The 12,328-nt window shown below is 41.5% G+C and overlaps 1 protein-coding gene across 1 annotated transcript in view; it reads right to left on the minus strand.

Annotated features, from left to right (window-relative positions):
* tox (thymocyte selection-associated high mobility group box) overlaps nucleotides 1-11,293 on the minus strand; it is a 52,581-nt gene extending 41,288 nt beyond the window's left edge. Inside the window, exon 1 of the mRNA XM_080033883.1 lies at nucleotides 11,128-11,293. Coding sequence (XP_079890009.1) covers nucleotides 11,128-11,226 — 99 coding nt within the window. The 5' untranslated portion in view covers nucleotides 11,227-11,293. The remainder of the gene's footprint in view (nucleotides 1-11,127) is intronic.
* Nucleotides 11,294-12,328: the final 1,035 nt, after the last annotated feature.

Below are 12,328 nucleotides of genomic sequence, written 5' to 3' on the forward strand. Positions count from 1 at the left end.
GCTTTATTGGCTTGTGATTTGGTTTTAGACAAAGTACTATGCTGAGGACAATGACTTTACTTACTACCAGTTCAAGGTTTTTACTAGAGGTGGGCATAGATTAATTTTTTTAATCTAGATTAATCTAGATTAATTTTGGAATTAATCTAGATTAATCTAGATTAAAATGTCTCATTTGAATTCAATCATAATATGTGTGTGCTCCTAAATAATGACTCAAAGTAAGTCTTTGAGAACGTGTTTCTCAAGCTGTGGCGCATCAGACCAGGGGCTCATCTGCTTGAGGAAGCTGTTCTACTATGATAATTGGTGATGAAAATAAATAATGTTCAACAAGATGTTACTTAGTAACGCGTTACCGGCATCGGACCTCTTTTTTCAGTAACGAGTAATCTAACGCGTTACTATCTCCAAACCAGTAATCAGATTAAAGTTACTCATCAAAGTCACTGTGCGTTACTTTTTCTGTAATTTTCCTTAGTGAAACATTTTACATAACTGCACAAATGACTGCGATTGCGATTTTATGTAAATAAATGTGCACGCATGTGTCTCTAAACGCTCCAACTGCTCCAACCGCTCCTCTCGTCTTTTTGGTAGCGCCCCTCTCTGACATGCAGCGTGTGTGTGTGCGCCTGTGTCTGTGTCTGTGTGTGTGTGTGTGTGTGTGTGTGTGTGTGTGTGCAGCAGCAGCATTACGGCCGAACTGTGGCGCAAAACAAAGTTTTCCCCCCGATGAAATATAGCGTCTGCTAAGGGGATATTTAGGATTCGGGTACGGTGACGTTGAAGAGATAGAAGTGTTTAAAACTTGGAAACTTATAGTCACGTGGCGACCGGTGGCCACACACACCCACCCTGCGTTCCAATACCCGATTGTGTCGTGGGCAAGTGATGGAGAGAGAGAGCGGCGGGTGTGTGAGAGAATAAAGGCTCCTCAAGTGTCAACAACGGCCCCCGGCTATTATTATCTCCCCTGAGCCGAACAGGAGGTGGAATAAGAGATTAACGGCGATATTTTTTTTATCGCCGATAAGAGTCTTGCGTTAATGCAGCGCGTTAACGCCGATAACGGCCCACCACTAGTTTTTACACAGTTCTCTGACCAGTAACATCCAGCGTTATAGCAGCTGACAGTGTGAAATCACCATGTGTATTATTTTCCATATTCACTTGTTAGTTTTCACAACATTGTCCAACCTTTAATACGTTATAGTATCTAGTATACGTCCTGTCATAGAGTGGCGGGCTGATTTGATCGTCATTAAATACAGGGATAAGGGCCCTCATCCAAAGTGTTGCACTCTGTTGTTCACATGAGAAGTGAGAGAAAACAAACAACAGAAGATGGCTGAAGAGACACACTTCAAACCGTGGCTTCTTCCTCTTCTTCATCACCTCCACACAGCTGGCCTATCAGGACGTGAGGGGAGATTCAATACTAAACTGAAATGGACCATTCTGACATACACTTCTGATGGAGTGGTGTGAAAAAGTCATGGACCGCTTCACTAAAGAAAGTCATTTGTTTTTTTAGTTTCTAACGCTAGTATAGGTGATAGCATCTAGGTGAAAGCATTGTCTTGTTGTTGCTGTCCCACTGACACTGCTAAACGTGTTATCTTTTTGACTCAGATTGATGACAGCAGGATTTGGCTCTGCAGCAGTGTGACGTGTTCTTAAAATTTTTGAGGATGAAACAAAAGCTGGAGAAGGGAGCAACATTTACCAGTTTGGAAGACTCTAAAGTACTTAAATATCACAAAAGGAGTCAGGTAGGGCTGCACAATATATCGAATTTTCATCGCGATGACGATATTGCCTTCCCACGATGACGTGTACATGAATGTGCGATATTTTAAATGTGTGCTCAGCTGCGAAGCAAATCAATCACTCCCCAAACCACTCGCTGATCATGTGCCTGTCCATGCTCCAACCTGGCAACCCCAGGTTCCCCGAGAGCTGTCAATCAAAGTCCAGTGGCTCCGCCCCCAAAGTGTGAAAATGTTCTGCCCGCATAGACAGAAAGCACTCCAAGAGCCGCGCGAAGAAGCAATCTGCTGCTTATCGCGCGAGCGAGAGCAGATATTTGCGCTGGTGCAATCACATACATCCCCTTGTTAGTCTCTTTTTTTGTGTGGGGCCGGATTTATAACCCATTATTACATGACACTTTGCCAGGTCTGTTATGTCCAGCAAGACAGACCGCTGTCAAGAGTATAATGTATAGCGAACGGGTCACCTAAGGACCTACGTCATAGTTTTGATGGATAGACGTCCACAAACAGGGCTACTACTCGTTCAAAAAACAATGGAATACTTTTTCAAAGCGACTTTGCATGTATCAGGAGAGCAGGGAACACAGGAGTCATGGTTAATGTCCGACAGGACTCCAGTCAACACGACGTGAGTACGTTTGGCCGCATATTGACAATTAGCCTATACAGTAACTTCAGGCTGCAGCCCGCCATGTAAATGTGCGGCAGTAATTTTCTCCGTGAATTGTGTTATTGATTTTGGGGGCTATTGCTTTGTTAGCTAGATGGAGCTCTTGTTAAATATGTTGGCCGATTACATTTACTGTCTGTTTGTACAGTGTGCGAGTCTTGAGTTGTTAGCAAAACAGTAGCTCTGTGGCTAACGCCTGAGCCTTCAGTCAGCTGAAGCAGACAGTCTAGCGGGGCGAGTAGACTATTCCCCCATTACTAGGTCGTATCCTTGGTCGTTCCTATTTACTGGCGTACTGAACTACATTTTCATTACATAAGAACTTAGTTTGCAATGACTATTCCAGTTATTAGACAGGCTCTCAGGGTTGCTAATAACGCCATACAGTCAGTGCCTCGGTGTACACACGACCTGAAGCGAAGATGAAACCTTGCGTTGCGAGTAAAGGCATGAGAGGCAGCTACAGTTAACTAACGTGTTGCTGAGTGTTACCTGTCACTTCCCGTCTCCGTCCTTTCAAATAAAATTTCGACATAGTAGAGCCATATAGGTTGTGATTTATTTTGACAGGGCGCAGCTCACAATATACTTATTTTATTTATACATTGTGGGCACAATTTTATTTAGTTCAAAATCAAGTTTTATACACATCCATCATGCAGGTACAATGAATGGAGTAAAATATTTTATATTTTGCTTTTAGGAGATGCAATGAGGTCATATGAGGAAACAAAGATGTGTTATTTAACAGAAATGTAGCACAAGGAAAGGTTAAAGCAGTGCTCTGTTGATTTGATTTTGTGTAAAGTTTTGGTGCAATATTTTGATTTATATTTTCTTTGTGGAAATGCATTGACTTCAGGTAAATAATTATTATATTTATGCAAATATATGTACATTATCAGTAATATTGCATAGCCGATCACATGGATATGAAAGCGCTGTTATGTTTACGTGACAATCCAATAAAAATATTTTACTCACTAAAATTACTGAATAATCGTGGTAAAATATCGTGATATCAATATTGACCAAAATAATCGTGATAATCATTTTGGGCAATATCGTGCAGCCCTAGAGTCAGGACACATATGCATTCACAGGTTGGCATTCATCAAGGTAAGAAGAGCAGGGAGAAGTTGTTGAATCCAATTCAAATCAGAACTCAAGAAGCCAATACATCACAGACAGATCAGAAAAACTTGGTAGTCGAAGACAGCCCAAGGAAACGTGTTGAAAACAACCATGACACATTTCAAATATGGATTGATTTATATTTCTAGCCACAGTAATTAACACTTTTACACCACGGCCACTGAATGATCGTGAACAAGAGCCGAGTGCTGGAGAAAAAAATGGAAAAATGGAAAAAAAAACAACGCGTGAATGATTCCTCAGGAACAGATCCAATCTCTTCCTCCACGACTTAATTGATCCAAGTCATTGCCACTAATACAATACACACACACACACACACACACACACACGCGCGCGCGACGAAACAATGCCGCAATGATTGCAAGATGTGATATGATTGCAATATGTTTGTTTTGGAAAGCAAATCCTGATAATTAGTCTCTTCTGGCAGCGCTCTATCTCCGCCCATCTGTTCCATTTGGCATCCATCCACCAACCAGGATTCAAGCAACTCAAAAACGCTTTCGCACACACACACACACACACACACACACACACACACACACACACACACACACACACACACACACACACACACAAGCAACAGTGCCCAAAAGTTGCCCAATCATTAGCGAGCTTGTGTCTGTGTGTGTGTGTGTGTGTGTGTGTGTGTGTGTGTGTGTGTGTGTGTGTGTGTGTGTGTGTGTGTGTGTGTGTGTGTGTGTGTGTGTGTGTGTGTGTGCGTGTGCCTGGCAAGGTGTTCAATAGCGGGGACGGCGGCCAACATGGACAGACGGACAGACAGATTGACTGGTTGTGTTCCGATAGATAATTAGATGAGATGCCGACACTTTGGCTGCTTAGAAAACTGGAGGAGAGGACAATGGGAAATATGTAATATGAAGGGGGGGGAAAACAATGGCAAAGGGCCATAGGATAAAATAACTGTAGATTAGGGTGGGGGTGAAATCGGCAGTGGTAGAAAATCGCAATTCTTATCAGCTAACATTTTGAATCAATTCATTATTTCCAAAAAGAAAATATATTTTTATATATTTATTTAACCCAGTGTTGTCATAAGTTGCCACTGTTCGCACCTCTGAGCACACAGCAGACTGGAGTCCTGAAATCCTCCTGTATATGTACGGAATCGAAACAATGTCTAAAGATTCTCACCCCCTACTGTTAGATGTACATGGATATCTTATAACACAACTGGGACTGAATCACCCAAATACTGCTGACATTTCACACGCGTTTAAAGCAGTGGAGATGATTGCGTCATTCACAGACAAATCTATTCTAATTATATGTTTTGTTGTAATCCTGACTGACATAAATTGTTGTTCATTTTTTTTTTTGCGTTAGCCGTGAGGGAATAGCATTGTGGTGGATGATCCTGTTGGCGCCGTGGCTTCCTGCCAGTGATGTTAATATACAGTAAGTTGAATGAGAGGGCCCATTCATTGTCTCATCAACACAGAGGATACAGCCTGCAGACAAACACTAAGCCCACTATGGAGAAGAATGGAGGGAGATGGTTAGAGAGGAAGCCTACAGGTGTCTGCTGGTGAAGGAGGCGGGTTTTATAGAAGGCTTAATGAGCAGCAGCAGGCTTTGATGAAGGCAGCACAGAGAGCAAAGGAATGGGGCACAAGCTTCAATACAACACCTTGCTGTAAACAATGGATTGTTAAATGTTGCAGTGAGTCCAGTGTGCCATGTGTGTGTGTGTATAGCATGGCTACAGCTTTCCCCCCTGAGCTTGTTAGCACAGCTATCCATGGTTTAGGGGTGATGCCCATTATGCAAAATGTGCCGTGGGTGTGTTCACGAGTTAGCAAGTTTTTGTTAGCGAGCTTCTACAATGTTATGTGATGTTGTGCCACAAGCAACACTTTTGTCTTTGTATGTGGACATTTAGAAGTCAGGGGACAATTGCCAAAGAGGGGATCCCAGAAAGTGCACTGGGCCTTTTTTTCCACAGCAGCACACATGTTGACTTGTGGTAAACGCTAAAGAACAGGTGTTACTAATAACATGGACTGTGACTCTGTTTCTATTCTAGTGTCCCAGTCAGCCATGACAGTGTGACAGGGAGCCAGCAGGAACAACAGCAGGGCCATCAAACTAAAGCAGCTAAATGGCATTCAGCCTTTTCCTTTTATTTTATCACTCACACCTGGGATTTCTCTACAGTGACATGTTAAAACTGTCTGCAAAGAAAGTCCAATCTCCTCCTTAGCAAAGTAGACTAAACGTACTGCTCCACCACAGCATTACATTTGACCCGTCAGTGTATTGGCAAAATGACTATGTAGCCTGCAGGAGAATGTAACATCGATTTGCATCCAGTTAAAGTTTCCCAAATATTCAAAACTACCTTTCTCATACGGCTAACATAATGCGTCCTATAGCAAATGATACAGCACGGAACTTGGTATAACTCGTACAGTATTATAAATTGTACTGCTGTTCACATTCTGTACTCTACTTTAATAGGACTCCATATGTTTCTCTTTCATTTGGCTAATGTATATGTTAAAATCCCCTCCTGTCCTCTTGACTACTTTGCAATTGGTTTTTACTGCCATAGCATTCAATCTATATTCTCTGGTCCTTTACTAAGACCTACTTCTTTTCCTCGCTGTCCTCTCTTCGTCTCTATTTGCTTTAGAAATACCTCACCCAGCTTTCACAATCATCTTGTTTACATTAGGCTCTCTCTCTCTCTCTCTCTCTCTCTCTCTCTCTCTCTCTCTCTCTCTCTGTCCCCACTAAACTCCCTCATTCATCCCATCTCTTTCTCTTTCTTTCACGCGAGGCACACGTTATAATTCCGTTGGTTTTGTATTTAAAGCGTTCCACTGGTTGTAATTTCATATGCCAAAGTCACCTCGTGTTCGTGCAAATGTTACAATTCATTAACTTGTGTATGAAATGAATTGCTTCTATTCACATGTGTGGAGGCTCATTCTAGAGCCCCTGACCTGGCCAATCAGAGCTCAGCGTGGCTCTCCATGTGACTGCACTGTGTATCACTACACTGACACTGGAGCTGGCTGCTTTTTTATATCAAGTATTTTTTTTGTTAACAATGATACTTAAAAAGGAGTGAGACATCCTTAGGGAGAGACAATCTGTCCCGAAATACACATTGTTGGAGCAATAAATATATGCACGGCCATCTGTCATTTATGTGTGGAATCCAGCTGGTGTCAATCAAAGAGTTCATACTATTCAAATCCTGTTATAGAGGTAAATATTCAGTGGAACCTCTTCATAGATACATCAATGTGTAAAGATCACACAGGGATTCATTATGCCACCATTGGTGCTTTTACATCACATGGCTCTACTATACTCTACTCTACATTTCTCAGGTACCGGGTCCTTTTCTGGAATGGCTTTTCCATTACAACTTAGTACCAATGATAGCACCGCAGCTAACGTTAGCAGCTAATGCGTTTCTACGTATTTCTTTTAATCAGGGTGAGTATTGTCACATGTTCTTTTTGGATTAAAATGAATTCCTTTACCACTCAGAGAAAACGTGCGGTGTCATAGCAGGCTGTCTAGTTGTTTGATTGTCTCTTTTAAATGTAACGTTAACCAATCAGTGGTCTGCAGTGTTTCAGATAATGCTTTAGTCGTGGAAGCCTCAGCTTACAGCCACAGTGTATTCATTACAACATCCGTAAAAATCTAAATAAAGATGATGCTGCTAAAAAAAGGGGGAACTATAACCAAATATTTTCAAAACATCTAGTTACATTTACATTGCCTTCACAGATAGTGTTCATACAACTTCAGCTCACAAATGCAATAATACCATGTGTATAAAATCCTTCCCTAAATGCTCCTTTAAATGTGGTGAAATACCAGGAGTACTAAGTTAATCATAGCAATGCCACACCATATATGTATTTTGCATGAAAAAAGGGGGCTAAGGTTCTAGACTATACAAATGTAACACTAGTATGCATTTAAAAGTTGATCCGATCCGAACAGTCAAGACACTCCTTTCAGATTCAACACCGTCCAATAAACTAATGGCCACACAAAAAATGTAATCAAACATGAGCCCTAGTTATCATATATCCTATGGGCACGCCATGCAGTGATATGTTGCCTTTAGGTTTTCAGTGCTCATTTCACAGGAATGTCTCTATTTAATTGAAATGGACCACCAGTGGTATTACATCCTTACATTAACACATCTGTCGGACACGCCTTCCCCCTCTCTCTCTCCCTCTCTCTCACACACACACATCCCCCTCTCTCCGTTCTTTTTCTACTCAGCTTCTCTGCTCTGTTCCTATTTCTCTTTTCTCTCCTCATGTTGGTCTCTTCTCTACCTCCTTCTTCCCTCTCCTACTTCCTGTCTCTCTCTCCCTCTCTTTCTCTCCATTTTTTATACACCCTCCGTCTCCCTCTCTCTCTCTTTCTCCCCCACACAGTAATATGATCTCTTCTATCAGGCCGACAAGAGCCGTGAATCAAAAGACACAGAGAAATATAGTACAAACCTTAGTGGCCCCACCCCCACTACACTCTCTCTCTTTTTTTTTTCTCTCTCTCTCTCTCTCTCTCATTTACAACATCCCTACCCCCAACAAACCTCCTCTCTCCTTCTCTCTCTCTCCCTCTCTCTCTCTCTCTCTGTTCAGTCCCTACCCCCAACCACATAGCTCTCTCTCTCTCTACTCTGTATTCTATCTCTTCCTGAAACAAATGACAACAACCCAGTGTGCTATAGTATGATGCTGTAACGCAGAGCATTTCTACACATTAGACACTGAGCTTAAACCGAGAGATTGCAGGTCAATTTACGATTCTGGCTATTTTGCTCCCATAACTTGTGTTCTTTCATAATTATATTTAAATCAAAGGTCCAACATGTACATTTAGGTGTTTGTTTGACTAAACCTTGTCTGTTTGCATCTGTATAATTCTCCTATACAACCATCTTTAACGGCCATTACCTCAACATTAGTTTTTTTCTTTTCAATACACTGAACCCATCTCAACTTCTGAAGAACTTAAATCCACTAAACATTCCATAATCACTCTTAGCACTATTCTGAAGGTTATTACAGAAGGAAAGGTTCATAAGTTGTTCATTGTCTAATTTATGATAAATGTTGCAGAAAAAACATGCAGAAAATGCATTTTTAAAGACCTGTACAGTATTTTTTGATTTTATAAAATCAAATCTGATCATGAAAAACTTTGGGCACTAGTGTGTTGTAAAAAAAATGGAAATGAAGATTAGAACTCTGGCTTTATCCAACATAGATTTTTAATTGTTTAAAGACATTCCAATGTACGCATAATGTGTTAGATATTGACACATGTACATATTTATTCCATCATTTCTGAAAAAGAAAAATGGTTTAATGTAAGTAATCAACTGGCAACGTTTCATGTTGATATCTATATGTACACATATTTACCTGATTTACACTGGGTTCAATCATGAAACACAACAGACAATAATAAGAGTTACACACATTGAATAACTACCATCCAGCTCGGTAAGATTTGATTTTGACATTCCATTCCATGTGCTGTCCAATCAGCACTTGTATTGAGCTTGTAGGTCAGTGGGCTGCAGTGCTGCTAAAGAATCGGATGCTTTGCCCCAATTCCTAACACCAAATGTATACAGTATCTACTACATAATAATTGTCACGTTTTTCCCCATTAGTAAACAAGAAATTGATTCTTCCATTAAACGATCCAGACTTGACTCAAACTTTCTTTGCCATTCAGTTGCTATTCAATTCCTTGTTGAGAAAATTGTTTCTCCAAAGATATATTTTCTTCTTCTTTTCTGTTCCCTAGCTTTCTTTCCACAATCCAATTTTGCATTATGTTATAGGTCGCTCGCTACTGTGGACATGTTCTTGATTCTACAATGACCAGGCAAGGAGACTATATCAAGTGGCTATAATCAGCACAGTGGTGGCACTTGGGCGGATGCTGCTAGCCTGTGAAGGGGATTTGAAACCATCGCTCTAGATTAGAGCTACGTTTTGTTAGCCACGCCATGGAGTTGTTGTTAGTGATGCTGTGAGGGATCAGAGCAAGCCAGACAACCAGCCATGTCAACAAATCCCATCAATCATTAAGTCTTTCAACCAATCAGTCAGGGACTACAGTATATGTTGTTAGATCACAGAAAGGCATTTTGAAAGAGTACAATAAGTCACCTTATTGTGATGGATAGATATGACATGATGCTATTTTGGTTCAAATCCCTGCTTTTGTACACATCTCTGCCCTGCCGTGCTGTCAGACAGTCACCGTTCTGATTATTTTTCGTTATATGCCCTAGCAACACAAATATATTCACAAGTCATGTCAATAGAAAGAGAAAGAACATTTTTTTCCCCCTTCTCCAAAACCTAAGTCTTACTGCTAACTGAATGGAGAGTCCAAACAGCATGAATACAGACTTTGACGGTAAGAACTACATAGGCCTACATTGTTGTAAGCTATAGGCTACTTTAAAAAGTATCTTTGGTCATTTCTATTATGAGTCAATGTTTATGACTTATAGAACAGAAATGTATTTCTATTATCAATCAATATTTATTACTGGGGGTGGGTGGGGGGGGGGGGCGTAATGTTTTAAATGGCATTTTCCAATCAAGCGGCAAAATGAACGTGTCCAATTTTATTGTGCTAAGACCGAAGAAAGGTTAATAATCTGTCGTTAACTTTAATAGCATGCGCTCATCAGCTGGACCTAGTTATATAATGAAGCCATTCATCACTGTCAAGTGAGCGTGGCCCAACAACCTTACACTCCACATTTGCATATAGATAGATAGATAGATAGATAGATAGATAGATAGATAGATAGATAGATAGATAGATAGATAGATAGATAGATAGATAGATAGATAGATAGATGTGATTGTGATTGTGATTGTGAACCTGACCTCTGCCCTTGCCTTGGAGGGAGAAGGACAACAGAACTTACCAGACACCAATTAACCTCAGTATAATGAAACACCACTGCTGTAAACTCCAGTAAAAATAAAATGTGTTAAAGGCAATGCCACATTGCCCACCAAACAATGTGTTTTTTCCCAGGTATTTCATTCTATCCATGTGTTTTCTGTCTGTAGACTCCTTGTAATGCGCTGGCTGGATATCTGAACTTAATTACCTTTCAATTACCAGTGGTGGAGTTTTAATTAAAGGTGCCATTACATCACTGTCGACAGAAATGGCAGCCTGTGTTTCCTCCAGTGACAGTGAATGTGATTGAGAGAAAGGAGTAGGTAATGCTGGAATGTTGTCAGGCTACGTTCAATTGCTGAGTGAATAACTGGAGCCCTGTAGGCCTAAAGCAATTAATTACTCCTTAATTGGCAAGGCAAGAAGGACGAATACACACACGCACGCACGCACGCACACAAACAAACACGCGCACGCAAAGGTTATCGAAATACCACACCACAAAGGTGTCTTTCATCTCCAGGCAATGAGAAACAGACGCAGGTTGTTTTTTTTCTCCCCTTTCCTTACCTTGTTGGTCCCATAGGCCGGCTCGGGGTAGGAGTGCTGGCCCAGCCTGCTGTGGTCCGACGCGGACAGAGGCTGAGGAGGAGGCGGGTAAACATCCATGGCTCAAAATACATCCACTTCAACGGCCGTCCTTTACTTCGACACTCTATCTACTCTTATCAACGGGATAACCTACTCTTGTTCTTAGAAAGTTAGATTATTTTCCCTTTTTTCTTTGCTTGTCCAGGCAACCACCGTCTAGAAGAAAAAAACTAAAGAAAAAAAGAAAATAAATAGCCTAACACAAGCTTCTGTTGGAATAAAATGCTGTTTTCAAGCCGATATGTCGACGAAATGAGCCTATAAAGCAAGCTCCTGGAGTCTGAAGTTTAGGTTGGTGCTCTCCTCTCCTCTCCACTCGCTGACTGCTGTGGTGAGTAGCAAACTTCCCGGCAAACCGACTTCTTCAAAAGGCTACCTGACTTAAAAAAAGAAAAGAAAAACCTCAATAGGTAAGCGGCCGAATGGTACACTTTAAATAGCCTAGTGTCCTTTTCCTTCGTTTGTCGTGCTAGGTGTCCAGCGGGCGGTGTGTGCTTCGGACAGGGGGTCGTTGTTCGGACCCTGTCTGTCCCTGTTTGGGACCGTGCGTTTTTAATGTTCCTCCGCCGTTGCTGCTGCCGCGCGTGTGCTTGGTGCTGCTGTGGTACCTCGCGGAACAGTCATACAAAGAGCTCCAGCGTCAAGCTAGCAAGAGCTAGCCACGATGACGCCGGATGTGTTTTTATCACAAAATAAAAGAGAGCAAATATTTTTGACGGGAGCTCTTCCGAGAGAAGAAGGAAAACGCAACTTACCCAAACCGTTTACGAAATACTTTCCATTGAGGACTATGACAGGGTTCAACAGCTGTGTTAAACGATAGCTTACTGTGTTGCAGGACCCGCTTCAGCAGGTGATTTTATTTTGAAATGTACCGACACAGGCCTATCTTTTTAAGTCTGCCTTGACAAAGAGGATCCGGAGGAGGTGAGCGGCAGAGTGTGCTCCATCTAGAGGGGCAGAGGGTGTCAAAAGGTCCAGCCAGGTGTTTGTAGCCCCAACAAATGTTGGCCAACAACGTTAGTGGGTGTTTCAATTAAAGGTGTGGTTGAATGTTAAACGAATCAACTATAGGCCTAAACATTCAACAGAGGCAAAAACAGCAGAAAAAATTTGAACA

Source organism: Ammodytes marinus (assembly GCF_949987685.1).
Source record: "Ammodytes marinus genome assembly, chromosome: 9".
NCBI classification, from domain to species: Eukaryota; Metazoa; Chordata; class Actinopteri; order Uranoscopiformes; family Ammodytidae; genus Ammodytes; species Ammodytes marinus.